This window comes from Haemorhous mexicanus, chromosome 1 (genome assembly GCF_027477595.1).
Source record: "Haemorhous mexicanus isolate bHaeMex1 chromosome 1, bHaeMex1.pri, whole genome shotgun sequence".
Classification (NCBI taxonomy): Eukaryota; Metazoa; Chordata; class Aves; order Passeriformes; family Fringillidae; genus Haemorhous; species Haemorhous mexicanus.
Window position 1 is genome coordinate 44,875,123 of NC_082341.1, and position 16,747 is coordinate 44,891,869.

The window sequence follows — 16,747 nt, forward strand, 5'->3', positions numbered from 1 at the left end:
CCTAGGAGCCCTTGCTTAAGAGGTTAACAGCGCACACTCCCCCCGTGCCCTGCCTGGGCGGGCTGCAGCCCTCTCAGCTGCCGCTTGGGCACGGCCTGGCCGGCGCTCCGCACCCCCGCACGGTCCGTCCGCGCAGCACAGGCGGCTCCCCAGGGAGCGTCGGTGTGTCGGAGCTGCCCCGCTCCCTTCCCGGAGAGGGAAAAGCAACCCGCCCACTCGCTTGGCTCCACACTGTAAACTTTAAGGCACATATTCGGCGCCGTGACGCCTGAGCCCAGCGCTGGGTCCGAGGAGCGGCTGCTCCCGGGGATTGAGCTGCGGAGAGTTTCGGGGGTAGCACACGGCTGCCCCACCGGCCTTGCCCTTCCCTCTGCGGTCTCGGCTTGGCAGCCCGGGCAGCCCGAGCTTGAGGGCACTTCCTTCATCCCCCCAAAAGCAGAAGGCGGGAGGGCGGGACAGTGTCCGAGGCTGCTGCGGACACCTGGCGAGCATCGCCTGAGGGCAGCACCGGCCTGGCCGAGGGCACGGGGGGGGACAGTGGTCCCTGCAGCGGCCGGGAGAGACTCTACTAGTTCTATGGTCAGTGAGGGGGAACCCACGCCGAAGGCATCTCCATCCAAGGCTTTCTGCGGGGATCGTCCATGGCTTTGTGCTTTGCTTTGCTTTTTAAATAAAAGAGTGTCCCGTCTTCCCGAGCAGATGTTTAGGAGAGGGAGGGGAGGATGGAGGTATTTGTGACCCCGGAGGCCTCAGAGATTGGAGCCCAAAGCCGCAGATCCCGCACCTGCCACCGCCGGTAAGCGCGGCCAGGGCAAGCCCTCCCGCCTGCGGGCGACTCCCGACTGCCGGAGCCGCACCCGGAGCCTCCGGCCGGGGAGGACGTGTGGGCATAGCCCCGTCAGGAGCATTTTAACTGCCCATCTGGAAGTCAGCCGGGCTTTCCAGCTCCTTCGTGCCCAGCCGGGCGCTTCCCTGCGGGGAGAGCCGGGAGCGGCCGTCGGGAGCCGGCCCGACTCCTCCGCACCCAGCGGCACCGCGGCGCCGGCCGGCGGCGGAGAAGGAGGCGGGGAAGGAGCCCCGCTCCCCCCGCGGAGCGCACAGAGCCCCGGTGCCGGTGCCCGGGGCGGGGAGAGGCGGCGGCGGGGGGCTGAGCGGGCGGGGGCCCCGGCTGCGTCAGAAGTGTGTAAACACCGCCTCGGTGCCCGCCGCTATTTAAGGGGCCGAGGCTGAGTCTCCCCCGACTTCCCTGCTTGGGCACACTCGGGACTCACTGTTCCCAACTCGAGTGGGACCTTGGAAAAGAGCAGCGGAAAGGTAGGGAGCGCCTCTCCTGACGGCACCACGGCTGAGGGCGGGGAGGCAGAGGGAATGGGGATGCCTGGCGCTCACGTGTGCCGCGGCTCGGAGGGCATCCCGCTCTGCCGGAGGAAACGCTTCCCGGCGGGGAAGAATTCTGGCCGCTCCCGACGAGCGCGGGCAGCCGGGTGGATCCCAGCGCGGGGTGCGGGGAGCGGCGAGCAGGGCTTCCCACCGCTGGGCAGCTGGGAAGGGAACCGGCCAGCAGCGGTGAGATGTGGGATTTGGAGACCACAGCAAGAACATTAATACTTAGATATGTTTGTGTGTGTGATATATTATATATATTTTTTTTTTACTTGTATGTGTGTAAAAAATACAGGGCTCGGGACAACTGAAAGGTGCAATGCACCATCAGTCTCTGTACCCAAACCTAGATGGGTACATCGCTAATAACCACGCTGGAGTGACATTTTGACATTTCAACTTTCTTCACTCATCTCCATGTTTTATATACTGTGAATTGTTTTGATCTAGTGTGTGTGTTGCGTAAATAAACTTAATTTTATCCCCTTTTAAAATTTAAACGTTTGTGTTGTGTACTTATGTTAAAGAACTGAAGCAGCTCGAAAAATCTCCCATAACTTAGAAAATCCATGTGTATTTATAAGTGAAAATTACCCCTATAGCATGAAGTACTAGATAGTTTGTTTCTTCTAAGAATTGAGAGTAATTTCTCTGTTTCCAGGGAAAAATAGCATTTCAGCTTTCACGTGATAAAACAATTTAGTAAACCAACATGGTTTTGCTTAGTACACATGTAAGGAAGCAACAGAAATCTAAATTTGCTGTTTAATATGAACAAGATTATTAAGTTGCACTTTATTTCTTATAGCTTTTAACTATTACATCAAATGTTTTGGGGCAGGAGTATTAGATTTTGGTTTTTCTTTCACTGGGGCAAGATTTTGGTTTTTTTGTTTTTGTGCACGATGAGATTAAACCTCTTGAACACTGAAGTTCAAATCAGTGAAGGTTGGTAGAATAAAGGCTCTTCATAAAACTTGTCAAAACTGTGTATCTGCAGTAACAGCAGGGTTTTAATGCAATGGCAAAATACTGAAATGTTTGAGTCACGAGTTTTTTCACAGATGTGGATTCAAGTCCCTTAAGTTTTTATGAAATACAGCTTCCAAAGAAAGAAAAGCAAATAAGAATTGAGTAGATCAGGGAGATACAGCACATACTAGGCTGGAGGAAACAAAATTAATTACCTGTACCTTCCTCTTTAGCAAGGATATCTAGCTATTCACATACATGTTTTCCAACTTAAGAGAGATCCTGCAATTACCTACGTTAAAAAAAACCCAACACGTGCCCGGTTTGCTCAGAATCCAGCATCCCCAATGGAAGATGGGGTTAGGGAATGCACAAAATGTACTAAATCTGGTAATGCTACAGCCCCCGTCCCTTTTCTCCGCAGCAATGTCCAGCGGGCTATGCATCTGCGTGTTCCTCGCCGTGCTCTCGGTGAGCTCCCTCGGACAGCACCCTCTGGGCTCGCACGGTGGGAATGCTGTGCCTGCCGAGCTGGAGCAGAGCCTGACAGAACATCAGCGGCACTCCCGCGCTCCATCCTCCGCCGGGCCCCTGAAATCCCTGCAGAGGCTGGATGTCAGCGGTGACCAAAGAGCCAACATCGGCGCCTTGCTGGCCAAGTATCTCCAGCAAGCCAGAAAAGGTACTGCTTACAGCCTGCTTCTGTGCCACTGGCATTTCCTGCAGGGGTTCCTGGGAGTTGAGAAAACCCTGTCGTCATCTAACGTGAATTCCTAGGGAAGATAGGATTTAGATTTTGCCTGCTTGTCCCTCAAGTAGACAGCATTCCATATGCTCTCTCCCAAACCTCTGCCAAAAACGGGGTTTAGTTGTAGCACCCTCTGACTGAGATTCATATAAAGATAACTGGAGAAAATGTCACAGACCTCTTAGGTTATAGTTCAGCTTTTATTTTTAACTATTTTCATTGCCTTATTATTTTGGTGCTCTTTTCGACATGTTGTATCTCAGATAAAACAATTATGTTTTCCTTGAAGTCTTCCAATTTAGTTAAAATCCTCCCTCCCTCCCTCCATCTCTCTTTAAAGTTAGAAGAGCAGGAAGACTTTTCTGAGGAAAAATGCAGACCAAATGGCTAGCCTCACCTCAGTCAGAAATCCCTGTACCAAGGAAATATTCTTAGTATTGGATTTTTCATACATTTGTTCCCAGAGGAAATTATGATAGCATGGAAGCTTTCAAAACACAGAATTCATATTTATTAGTGCAATAATTAAAACCAATGATAAGTAAAATCATATTTGCTTCCACACAGATTGATTCCTGGTTTGTTTTTTGGTCTCGGGCAGCCTGGGAACACAACCTTGCAGTTATCTGAAACCTCCATGGCACTGTGTAACAAGGACATGAGGAATCAGTAGAGCAGTGGGATTACAGAGCATTCTTATAATGAGATTATTACTTGAGGAAACAATTGTATTATGTAAGAGTAAAGCTATTAACACCTTACAGAATGTATTTTACATAGGCAGAAAAGAATGCCATTGGTGCTGACAGTAAAAAAGATGGCTCAAAATCATTGACCACTGAAATTTCCCCAAGAAAACATTTTTCCTTCTGAGCTGTCTCATCTCTGTACTGCTTGGTGTCTCAATAGAGTAACACCATGGGCAGCCTAATTGCTATGGCCTTTTGGCTGCCAACCTTAGCGAGAGCCACTAGAGAAATTTTGTTTACTCATGAAAGCTTCACTGCAGCCTTTGCCCTGTTCTACTTAGAAAAGACATCTAAGAAGGGAAGGGGGTTTCAAGAGAAGCCAGTAATTAGGATTAGGATTACCTGGACATACAGACATTGAGAAATTAATTCACACCCAGCCCCAGATGGTGCTTAGGATAAAGTTCACTTTATATAAGTAGGAGCTTTCTCCACATAATGCAGATTATTTAACCCTCCACTCTCGACAGCTTCCCTGCTGACCTCTGTGCTAGGCAAAGCCCTATACTTATCTGTGATGGTGGTCTGGAATTTCAAGATGCCACATCTGGTTTGGTGCATTATATATGCTACCATACACACACCTCTGTGTGCTCAGAACACAGCCAAATTAGAAACAACAGAAAAATGAATCACTTCCAATAGTGCCAGAAAGATTTCCTCTCATGTCAGCAATAGGCACGATATCCATTAAGGAACAACTTCTAGCTGTTCATGCAATTTAGTGGAGAGACAATTCAGGTATGAAATTCCACAATTCAGGGCTACACTTAAGGCTGTTATTGAATAAGAATGTTACTGCAGCAGTCTGCAAAGCAGAATTCTCATTACCTTTCCCCAGCACAGTCATTGTTGCCCACCCACATGGAAACTGAGCTCCTCATTCTAGTTTATGTATCCATTATATTCTCTTAAATATGCAGCTGACACTTCCAAATAGATTAACCAGATAAAGAAAAAAAACCCAACCCCTTTGAATTTAAGATTTTTTTTTTGTAAATATTAATATGAGGGACAATTTCCTGCATATGTGTTATTGGCATATAAAATTAATTCTAAAAACAGTCTGTAAGCAGATTATGAGATTCTTGTGATGTGACTAGACTAGTTGGACTCTACTTTGTAGATGTGGTTGCTCATTACAGGAGAGAAAATTCACAGGGAACACAGTATTTACTTCATTTCTAACATGCATACAGTGTTCCCATCAAAGCATTATATTCTCATTTAATGTGAAAACCCTGGGCAGTACTGCAGAAATCTCTGCAGAATACTCACATCTACTGTATTAGTCACCTGTCTAAACCATAATAATCACTAGAAAATTCCAGAGAAAGTCAGGTCTTTTGTTAGTGTTAGCAGTCACCAGTAGTGGCGTTTGCCCTCATGATTAATAGAAGGGCTGGTTTTGTAAAGTGTTTCTAGTTAAAACAGTGATAGAGCTCAGTTCTCTCAAGGGCTTAGGGATTGATGGCAGCCCTGTTGCTGAACTGCTACAACTTTGAGTCTGTTTGTCATACACTGATTCTGCAATACCCACATGACATCTCTAGTGGGCTGAGGAGAGGTAATTAAGGTGCTGTTAGGAAATTTGTGACCCAGGCTTTCAATTATGTTCATCTGCAGGCTTTCAGCTTGAATCTGGTACTGTGTAGAAGAGATGTTGTAGCTCTCAAGCCAGTGACAGGCACATTTAATGTCCTCTAAGGAGCCCTTGACTGGCCAGACAGTAGTGGCACCAGGGGAGCCTTTGCAGCCCTCAGGTCGTGGCAGGCTCAGAAGTCTCTTAAGCACCAAGATCTGAGTGATGGTTCTGCACTGCCTCAGACCTGCCTGGTTATTGTGCTAAGGAGCCATTGTCATTGCCTTAATTACACTTTTTAAATTATGATTGTGAACTTCATGGCATTTAATGACATGAACTTCTTGAGCATTTAATGGTAGACATTCTATTCTGGGGAAAATAATTTTTTTTTGTAATTTTGTTGTAGAGAGATGTTGTAGAGAGCTACAATATCTCTTAATGGCTTTGTGTGTGTGTGTGTGTGTGTGTGTGTGTGTGTGTGTGTGTGTACCTTCAGCTCCCTGCAACCACTAACAAAGCAATGCAGTTGCTTTTTGTTTCACTGGGTCATGTTCATTATAAAGCACTACATGAGGAAGACCTTGAAACATAAAAGCACAGAGTCAATAGAGGTTTCTTCAAAACACGAGAAACTGAAAGCAAAGCAATTGTGTAGATTTGGATATGGGATTTAATTTGGGCTCCTTTTCCTTTTTGATCAATTCAAGTATTCCTCAAGCCTCAGTCTGCATTGAATACTAATATATTAAATCTGTCCCTTCCTCACTCAAAGCTTAACTCCATCTAATTATTGTTATATATCAATTTTGTCTGTTTTCAGGAAGTACAGAGAGAAGTAATTTACCTGTCCCTGTATTTTTAGTTACATCATGTGATGCTGTGAAAACAGAGGATTGCAGCCCATTTTTTTAAAGCATAAATTCTCCTTGCAAATAGTTTGTGTCTCTTTGATGCCTTAAGCAAGGCATACAGAAAGGATAAGGCAAGATCAGAAATCAGCATCCAACCCTGCTGTGAAAAGAATTATGAAGGCTTTGGATAAGCAATGAAAAAATCCCTGATGTAGTAAAAAACCCTGTATAATTCCAGCAATAGGTATCTCTAACTGGGAATTCCAGACACAACCTTCTCCTTTTCAGGACTATTCCCACTTTTCCACAAAACCTAGGATTCATAACTCTACCCTGCTTGTTGCCAAATTTGCACTGTAGGAGCTTCTGTACTTACGTTTGTGTCTTTTTAAGCAACACAGGGCTGCAGTGTCTCAGGCTTGAGCCTGCTCTCAAGAAGAGTTGTTTTGCATGTTTTGTAGCTCTCCCAGTATGAGAAAGCAAATGTGGGGCTTTATAGGAATATTGAGAAATAGTTCTGATTCTCTTTCTCTAGTAAAATAGGAAAAAATAAGGAAAAATCTATCTATATTCCTTCCTATTAGACAGGAGCAGAATGTTCCTGCAGCAGGAGGTAGAAAATTATCTGTTCATTTTCCACTGAAAAAATCCAAACCACTTCCAGGACATTACCTATAAGGTTTCTATTGATGTTTTCCCCAATGACAAGACAGGGGTGTTACATGACCTGTATTAGGTCCATTTGAACTATTGCAGACATCTGCTAATGAGCATAAGCCAGATCAGAACAGGGGTGAACCTGGAAAATGTGTCCTCTTACTCTCTGCTCTCCCAAACGCTTTTTCCTTAGGTTCCACTGGAAGATTCTCAGTTATGGGAAACAGGGTACAGAGCATTGATCCTACTCACAGGATAAATGACAGAGACTACATGGGCTGGATGGATTTTGGACGCCGCAGTGCTGAAGAATATGAGTATTCTTCCTGAAGAACACCAGACTATAGCAATGAGGGAAAAAAAAATCACACTCCCATGTCTGTACAAAAAAAGATAAATCACTTTGTTGTCCTCTTCAAATCAGTGTTTTAAAGTATTTAAAATCATGTATTTGACATAAGTTTGTCTGTAAGACTATACAATGCAATATATACATATGCAGAATTTTCCAGAAAACATATTCTTTCTTTTGTGGTTTCTCATACATTGATACTATATTAAAATGATTTCACTTATCCCTCCTTGTCCTGTCACTGCATGTTGCTGGGTGTCTTACTATAAAAGAGAGATAGCATAATGCCTTTATTTGGCACTGTAAATATATTCCATGGGTTGAATAGTCAGAATATCTATTTTTCAGAGAAATCTTGTGTCAATCCCAAAAGCTTTGAACTCTAGAGAACTTGTCTAAATATAAACACAGCAGCAAAATACTGCCAGAAAAGACCAGCTATTTTCATGGTGACCCTGTTTGCAAAGGACTGAGTTTTACCCTAAGCCCATATCTTTCCAGTGAACAGCCAACAGTGCTAAAACAGTGAAAAAGAGGGATGACACCAACATGCTTCATCGTCCTGGCTTATTTGTTTTATGTTGTGAATTCAATGTGGAAGTTCTTCTGATGGCTGCAAATCACAGAATAAACAGAGCATTCCCAGCTGTATGGTGAGCTAAGCATTCATTTGGGAGGGGGTGAAGACAGCTTCCTGAACAGAGCAGAAGGTGATCCTGAGAGGGAGAGGTCTTGGAGCAGTCTAGTCACAGTGTCTTCACAGGAAAGAGGTGGCTCCCAAGTATCACAGAGGCTGAGTTGGCCATTGCCCACCGATGTGGAGAGAAGGAGGGAGGTTCTGCCCAGCTCTTACCTGGCTCAGAGCAGGGCAGGGGACCCCAAGTTCAGAGCTGGACAGTGATCCCACATTGTGCAAAGCCAGCACCCTGGAATTGCTGCAGTCTTTCCCTTCTGCCCATGGGCAGGCTGCAAAAAAAGTGTTTTACCTGCATGCTCCTCCTCCACCACAGGTAACCAACCTCCCTGCAGCCCCTGGGTCTCCTTCAGCAGCTGGATCTCACATCTGAGGAATGCCCTAAATTGTAAAGGAGGCGATTTTCACATTGCATAGTTCACAGAGTTTCTCCCAGACGTATGCACTGATACAAAAAGGAATATATTTGTCACACGTGGGAAAGCAGGTGCTTGCCAAAGGAAAGAAGCAGCAATTTCTACAGTACTTGATAGGCAAACACAAAGTGTAGAAAACAATACATAGAAAATACTTGCACGAGACAAAAATTCTTCTCAAACCAACAATGTGAAACCAACCAAAATGGTTGTGCCAAGGGCTGAGCACAAAAACACTTTGAGGAGCAGCTCCCAGCAGCAGCTGGGAGAGCAAACAGCACTGCACAATCTGCAGTGAAAGAAAGAATTCAGCAAACAGTGACAGGGATTTTTCTTCTCTAGTAACACCTTTTTTTTTTTTTTTTTTTTTTTTCTTTTGTGCATCTCATACAGAAAACATGGAAATGCTTTTCTGTGTTTGTTCCTCTCAAGCTCCTCCCAGTCAACCAGTTTCCAAGCCACCTAGCCTGACTTTTTTAGGTTCCTTTTCAAGCATAATGAATCCTAAATCACCTGAATTCTCTCCTTGGTTTTGGTTATTGCTCACAGCAAAATAGTGCAAAGTGCCCATTTTTTCCAAAACTTTCATACAAGAGATTAAAACCAATTAACCTATTTTTTTAAAACTCTGGGAAATACAAATCAATCTAAAAATTTATTTATTTATACATCGGCCACCAAAGGGATGTTTATTTAAAAGTAACTTGAGAGAAAACTCAGTTTCTGCTTTGCTGTCTTTTAAATTAATGCCAGAAACATTCAAGCAATATTTTTAAATGTTACCATTCCTGGCTTAAATTGATGAAGGATATAATATTGTAATATATTGCAGGGAGGCTGGGAGTGGGTGATATTACAAATCAAGCCCTACTACTGAAGAATGTTATCATTAGGATAAAACACCAAACCTTTTCTTTTTCTCATTTGTTTCATTTCTTACAGGCAGATGGATGGAGAGACAAAGATGTTCTTTCCCACTCCTCTCTTCTGCAGGGCTCTGAAGATGTCTGTGAAAGTGCACAGCCCTCAGTGCAGTCAGGTGATGGGTTTGGCAGCTTTTACATGTCGCTCCCCCAGGACAGGACTGTCTTTGCCTGACACACAAAAATGGTTTCAGACCCTGACTGATGCGAATGAGGGTCAAGAATAAAGAATTACAGAGGCAATTGCAGTAGTTATGTAGAGGGATTGTGACTCTGGGATGCTGTGCTGTTCTTCTAGGCAAGGGGGAGCTGGCTGTTAGCAGCTGGCTATTGGCAGCTCAGCAACATAATCCTCATTGTCATAAAAATGTCCATCACCTGCTCCTCTGGGAACAGAAGAAATTCCCCAGATGGGAAAGGGTTGTAAAGGCTGCTGAGACACCATTCAGCTGCCAGGTGGCCTGGAGGTGCTAATCTGAGCTAAACAGGGGAGCCAGCAAACCTGGGAAAGTCACGCAGCCCTGGTAGCTGCAACCCTACCTAGTGGCATTAGTGAAGCCACTCTCCAGCTGCCCTGGTTTAACCCAAGGGAATCAGCAGCCTTAGGAATGGAGGCTCTGCAGCTGGGTAGGAGCTCCTTGCATCCAGCAAAGTCTTTGGGCCAAGAGGTGCCCCACAGATTCCAGCACACACAGCAGTGCATTGACACAATCTCCTGGTGCTGTCTGGGATGTGAGATTTCTGGCACTGCCAACTCTCTTGACATTTAATTTAGCTTTATCCAAATTTATCTTTATGAAAGCACGTGCATAGGTGCTAAATTAAAATAGCAAATCAATACCTTTTTGTGTTTAATTGCAGTTTATTTTCTATATGAGCTTGATTCGTTAGTTCTGTTCCAGCTTTATTAACTTTATTTCAAAACAGGTGCTGGGCAAATCTCCATTAATGGAGCAGCTTGCTGCAAACTCCACATAAATTATTTGGGAAAATCTTGTGATTCTTTTTTTGCAGAGCTGTGAAAAGGGTGCAAACAGCAAGTGCTCCTTATGGGAATGAAGGGAAACCCAGGCAAGAGAGAGGGAGCACCCCTGCCTGGGGAGGGGGCAGCTCTCCCTGGGAGCTGGGGCAGCATGTGAGGGAAACCTCAGCTGCACCAGTGCACCTGACCCTGAGCAGTCTCATCTCCCCTGGTATTTCATACAGGAACATGTGTGGAGCCTGCTCTCCTTTCCCTGGCTTTGATGCATCCCCAGCTGCTCCATCCTTGCTGCATGTGGGCTGGCAACATGCCTCAGCCAGATGTTCCCAGCTGCAGCCCTGCTGCGCACATTTCGGCAAGCGTGACAGCAGACCAGGCACTCCCCTCTCCAAGGCCTGAGCAGAGGAATTTGCAAGTCAAACAAGATGAACGTTTCAATGTCCCAGCAGAGCAGCGAAAGTCTTCTCTGTGTGTTCAATTTTTGTATCCCCTAAGTTCATTAAAATTACCTTAAAGAAGGAAAAAAATTGTGTGCTGTGGGCTTGTTAAAGCTCTAATCATTTCTAAGTACCTGTGTCAATTGAACAGCAATTGGATTCAGCACAGCTTGAAAATATTTCAGCAGGACAAGGATCTCTGTCATCTTTTAAACACAAATATTACCAGCTCCTCAAGTGTATGCAGTTCTCACATGAAAGCCCACTGCCTATATTATAGCCAGGGACATTGCTTAGCACCATTAACTTTCAGGCCTTTTATTTTCCCTAGCATTCTGTGGTTCAATTGGCTTGTTAAGTGAATTAAAGCAGGTCTGAGAAGCACCCAGTGAGATGTGGCAGCACAGCTGAACGAGGCTAATTCTTCACTGTGAATACAAGCCACGGGCAGCAGCTGCTGTCTGTACCAAAGGAAGGCAGGACACGTCTCACCGGCATCGCTGGACTTTTCAGTTCAATGCAGAGAGCTGCCAGTAAATGTGTTCAGGGAGGTGGGAGGAACTCTTAAACCTCTGTGCACAATAGCACTATGTTGTGGGGCCATCCAATGCTTAGGGTACATGTAAAAGGAAGAGAAGAAGTCTCAAAAGGCATTTTTAGCCAGTCTGGGCTCTCCAAAGAACATCCTGTTTTTCAGGATCCATCTACAGCCCAGTCTTAGACACAATCCTCAGCACCTCATCTTCCTCTCCCCTCCAACCCAGCTTTCATAGGATTACCAGAAGTGAAAATGCATCCAGAAAAATTTCTGAGATACTTTAATATTTCCAGGGTGCAGGACAGTTTCAACACTGGCTTTTCTGTGCATCTCAGAACCAGCTCTCACCTTCCCTGGTTTGGCACTTGTAAACTCCTCCTGTTCCCAGGCCAGCAGGGCTGGATGCACAGTGCTTCTCCTCCCTGGATCCTTCCCATTAACCATTAACTTTCCGACCACGGGCTTCCAGCAGGCTCAGAGCTGTGCAGAGAGGAAGGATGTCTGTACTCACTGACACTCCCTGGCTGTGCCCTTGGCATCAGCCTCTCTCACAGCTGGCATAGGGCACTGCGTCACACTAATGCAAGCCCTAGCATGCATTAGTGAGTTTATTTTGGCATTACTGCTGTCCCATTTTCTCTCTGCAGCAAGTATGTGATATAAATGCAATTATTTCCCTTTCCACCTCATACACACATACACATCCTTCTCCTCAATGAGGCTCTCTAATCTTTCCATGAGTTACTGCCTGATTATTCCCTCCTCCAGGGAGCTTTTCCCATTACTTAGCTTTCACCATGTGTTTTGAGCTCCTCATTACCTGATGTTTCATCACTGTAATGTTCCCTCTCTGAGTAACAAAGATATTGGCAAACAGCAGACCTCAGTTCTGTCTCTTGAAAAACACAGAATATTTCCTCCTTGTTCTGTACTTTCACATTTTGCTACTACAGGTTTTGCACTGTATTAGGCAGGAGAGTGCAAACTCCTCCTCAAAATACAGAAACCATACAACATCCAATTCTGCATTCTCACAATTCAAATTAAAAAATCAAAAGGTACATTTGCTTCTCTTCTTTCTTTTGACTCAAGTTTCACTGATTTCAGTAAACTTAAAATCTGAAAACTTTCCAACCAGTTCTGTGTATAAGAATTTTAAAAAATCCAAGGATGGTCGCTTATTTTGCTTTAACTAAGAGATAAGAGCAAGGGGTCAAGGTGGAAAATTTATCACCTTAAAAGAACAGGAAAAAGTTGAATAACACACAACAATGCAACTTTTCTGTCATTTTATTGATATTAGTGAAGAAAAAATTAAATTCCATCATTCTGATGTGTTACAATTGCTTTCTCTGGTGGGTGGACAGCTCCTACAGCTTATTTAAAGGCTAAATAATACTTCCCAATTGCATGATTACCTTCTACACTTTAAGTTCTCTTATGGTATTGCTTTCTTCCTCTGGGTATATAAAATGGTCCATTAAGTCCATGACATTTTTTCAGAATCACCTGTTATTCTATCTACTGGTTTAAGATACATTCAAATAAAAAGATACTTAAATTTACTTGCAATAAGTGCACACATACAACAGCAAACAGAGCTGATGGCATTTTACTAAAACATTGTAAGTTCATAGAATAAATAGAAGTCTTCAAACACATGCTGTAACTGACCGATGTGTTTTTTTCTTTCTCAAAAAATATCCTTAGTGTCCATAATACTACTGCAATAACTACTTCATTCAGAAAGAAACAAACCACCCACCTATCTCTCGTCACAAAGACTAAAAGACAGTTTCATTTATACAAGAAATTATCAGTGCTAATAATTTAGTAACAGTCTGGTACAAATGGCAATTCACGGCAATTACGTGTAGTGTGACAATGGTAATAAACAGGGAGCTTGATTTTAGATGCCACAAGAAGTGCAAGGAAAAGAAAGTGGGTGCTAAACCCTCCCTGCTTTGCCCCTCTCCTTCCCCTCTTCCAAAAAATAATTATGTCTGAGCTCCGCTCTAGAAACAAGCTCCCTCCAGTTGAAGGTATTTCAACTCTTTCTACAAGCACCCAGCAGAAGGTTGGGAGAAACAGAGAAAAAATTGCAATATAATTAGGATTGCCTGGCAACTAAAGGTTGCGTGAGGTCTTATGTTTCCTTTCTGAAAAAGTAGGGGGTTATATGTTTGCATGGCAGGAATTTTCCTCATTTTAAAAACACTGCAAAAATAAAGCATTTCCCCTACTTTTACCTATGTTAGGGTCTGACTTTAGATGAAGAAGATTTCTCTGAAAAAATAAACCAGAAAGTGGGTGGAGAATATTCTCCCCCTGCTTACAAGGCCACAGTCTCTGACATGCATGAAACACGAAGATCACCACGAGGGCTGCAAGCTGCTCTTTCCCACCTTTACCATTCCGTTACTAAATGTTTTCTGTGGTTCTCTGCTGAGGTTCAAGGACTCACCTTTTCCTAACACTGGTTTTGCTACATGTTCTTTTATAACATTCTTATCTGTCGATCTGTTCCGCAGCCAGGACTTCTAGGAAGTCACTGCCATGTTTACCTTGCGAGTTGTGAAAACTGTTTTCTTTGGGCGCACTGACAAAGCTTGTTTCAGTGGCAGCAACACATAGTAAAGCACTTTCCCTTCCACAATCCAGTGCAGCATTGAAGAACAAAACAAAACAGAACAAAAGAACAACAAAGAAAGAAGTTGCACAAAGTGTGGGTGTGCCAAAGGAAACAGCCGTGGTAGGAATACGTCAATATCCCAGGTACCCAGTAGGCCTGCTGACCTCAACACAGTATTAGTTCAAGTTTATAAATCCTGGGCAGGAGGCAAATACAGAACAGGAGGGAAAAAAAAAAAAAAAAAAAAAGTTCCATCCATTCAGGCCTAATAGCCAGGCACTCCAATAACTCAGCTCAACTCATCTACAGAGGCAAAATTAAAACTATCATATGTTAAACTGAGTGCTTTTTTTCAGTACTTAACGAAGCACAAATGCTCCCATGCTCCAAGTGATGTAATGAGAGGTCTCACATAACACATTCAATAGCTTCCCATGCACCTTTGACTCAAGTTAGGCTAGCTAGAGAATTCACGTTTTTCTAGTCAAGTTATTTTTTCTTGGTTTTGCTCTTTCACTTTTTTTCAGTGCATCTTAAAAAAAAACCTTTTAGAAAGGTTAGCAAATTAACCTTAATACAGCAATCATAACATAGAGCCTTTTGCACTCGATTGAACAGTAAAATAATCCAATTAGTTACAATAGATCTGGTACATATTTACACATTTTATACAAAGTTTACACATTTCTCCCATTAGGCACAAAGTTGATTTGTCAAACTCAAGAGGCAATGAAGGGGTGGTGGGGAAAGGAAAAGGAGATTGGAGACAGAATCCGAGTATTTTCATTTAAAAAGACTAGCTGTAAAAATAAAGTCCTTCATCGTAAGCTAGTTTGCTTGGGGAGCTTGGTTCCCATGAGGATCCCCGAAGTGAGGGACGTTGGGCCTTTCATCTGCATGCTGGAACCCACCATGGTGGGGAAGCTCCGATTCCTTCGGATGCCAGTGTTCAGCTGGATGCCCCCGATGGCACTGGTCACGGCAGGGCAGCCCAAGGGGAGGCCATCAGGTGCCAGGCCTCCAGGAACAAGGGCCCTCACTGGTCCCTGTGCCCCACAGAGAAGAGGTCCCTGGTCATCAGTTAAAGGAGCAGCTGACGTTTGCCCTGAACTCACGACTTTGGCAATACCAAACCTCCTGACTTTGTCCACGAGATTAAGGTTGGAAACAGACACGTCAGTTTGGCTTTCACTGTTCCTGATGTTCTTTTTATTCCTCACCTCCTTCAAGATTGAACTAGCAGGCTTCGAAGCCAAGAAGTTGTCATAAGGTGGGCTGGTGCACTTGAACTCAAAAGATGGAGGGGAAGAAGAAGGTGTCTGCATGGGTGAGTTTGGTGGAGTGGAAGGAATGATTGCCATTTTCGGGGAGTACGTGTTCAGCAGGGTGCTCCTGCTGGCTCTGTCCCAGCTCTGTGGATTGTACACTGCTGCTGAGATGCCCCTTTCCTTCAGCAGCCACACCAGCCCCAGGGACGTGCTCATCGTTGTCGTGGATTCCCGGAGGTTGGTGAAGGATTCGGCCAAACTCAGACGCCGAGGAGTGCAGGGAGTAGCCACCGGGGTGCCTTTCAGATTGCTAATGCTGCCACAAGCTGGAGTAGGTGCTGCGTTAAGGCTGAAAGCAAAGGAGCACTCAAATTATTCTCTCCACTAGAATTTACTACAGGCAAGATTTTTAACCCTGAGCAGGGCCTTTTATCCATTTGGAGAGCGCACAGGACACCGACAGTTCCCAGCCCCCCACAAATGTGATTGCAAGTGCAAAACCATCAGATCTCACAAAACACATCTCCACTTTGCACATTTCAGAGCCCAGCCTTACAGAATTAATGCCACTGCCAACACCCAGCACCACATTTCTCCTGAAAAACTATTTACAGGTTTGTGATCAACACCTTCACTTTTTCTTCCTGATCTCCTGGCTGTCACAACTCCCAGTTACTTCTAAGAGACAAAGAAAATGCAGGAGACTGGACCAATGGTATAAGCAAGACATCTAATTTTTTGTGTCACTTCTGAGCACACAGAACGGAAAACTCATTGACTCAGGCATGGTGTACTTAGTTATTCCAGAAACAAGGCATGTAGGATACCTATGACAAATTCATGTCTGTTTGAGAGAATCCCAAGAGCTCCATGCACCTTCAGAAAAAAAAAAAAAAATCCAACTTTTTCTAACCATGTGAAAATTATGGTCTTTGCCATAAGTACACACACACAAAAAAAAAAAAAAAATTAAAAAAGAATTCCACAGTAATATCTCCTAAGCATGGGTTCATCCCCTCTAATGGCATTTAAAGAGTCTTGAGCAATGCAACACTTGATGCTAACAAAGGATTCACTGACATGAGCTTACCACTGTTCAAAGAAGGAAATCTACTGCCTCACCTTGCCAGGTTAGCAAGTAGAAGACACTCAGCAAAGAGTCAGACAGAAAGTAAGGCCAGTGCAAGACAGTGGGAAAACTAAGCAGCTGAGAGGGGAAGGAACAGGGAAGAGAGTGGGATCCTCCCTTTGCAGCAGAGCCATGCTGTTGGATTGGCTCAGCCATAATGTGCAACTTTAACTTGGAGTTCTCTGCACCAAGAAAAGCATTTCAAAGAGCCACTTTGAGACAATCTGGTTGGATTTCCAAGAGAAGACTCTGGCCAATGACTAAATTACATATTTTTTGCACATATGAACAAAAGAGGCTGAGATGGTGTCTTGGCTGGAATTTTCAGTCTCATTTCACCTTAAATTAATGAGCTCTGTGTAGCCAACACTACTGTGCATATCAGGTTAGACACCCTGGAATGCTTTGAGCTGCAGCTTCTGATGAGCTTA

The 16,747-nt window shown here is 44.3% G+C and overlaps 2 protein-coding genes across 8 annotated transcripts in view; one reads left to right on the plus strand and one right to left on the minus strand.

Annotated features, from left to right (window-relative positions):
* Positions 1-1,167: 1,167 nt before the first annotated feature.
* CCK (cholecystokinin) lies at positions 1,168-7,520 on the plus strand. Its single transcript, XM_059848033.1, has 3 exons — positions 1,168-1,314; positions 2,780-3,037; positions 7,139-7,520. Exons 2-3 carry the CDS (start codon positions 2,782-2,784, stop codon positions 7,273-7,275), a joined length of 393 nt encoding a protein of 130 aa, XP_059704016.1. The 5' UTR covers positions 1,168-1,314; positions 2,780-2,781; the 3' UTR covers positions 7,276-7,520.
* Positions 7,521-12,559: 5,039 nt separating this feature from the next.
* Positions 12,560-16,747, minus strand: part of TRAK1 (trafficking kinesin protein 1) — a 126,710-nt gene continuing 122,522 nt past the window's right edge. For 3 of the 7 annotated variants that reach the window (XM_059848064.1, XM_059848055.1, XM_059848046.1), the window contains exon 17: positions 12,560-15,536. In XM_059848064.1, the coding sequence (XP_059704047.1) occupies positions 14,738-15,536 (799 nt within the window). In that variant the 3' untranslated portion in view covers positions 12,560-14,737. The remainder of the gene's footprint in view (positions 15,537-16,747) is intronic. The other 4 variants (XM_059848073.1, XM_059848097.1, XR_009486722.1 and 1 more) reach the window with 2 other exon arrangements.

Coding starts and splice junctions, on each gene's coding strand:
- CCK (XM_059848033.1), top strand. CDS start 2,782: ATGTCCAGCGGGCTATGCATCTGCGTGTTCCTCGCCGTGCTCTCGGTG. Junction 3,038..7,138: donor TCTCCAGCAAGCCAGAAAAG/GTACTGCTTACA, acceptor CTTTTTCCTTAG/GTTCCACTGGAAGATTCTCA.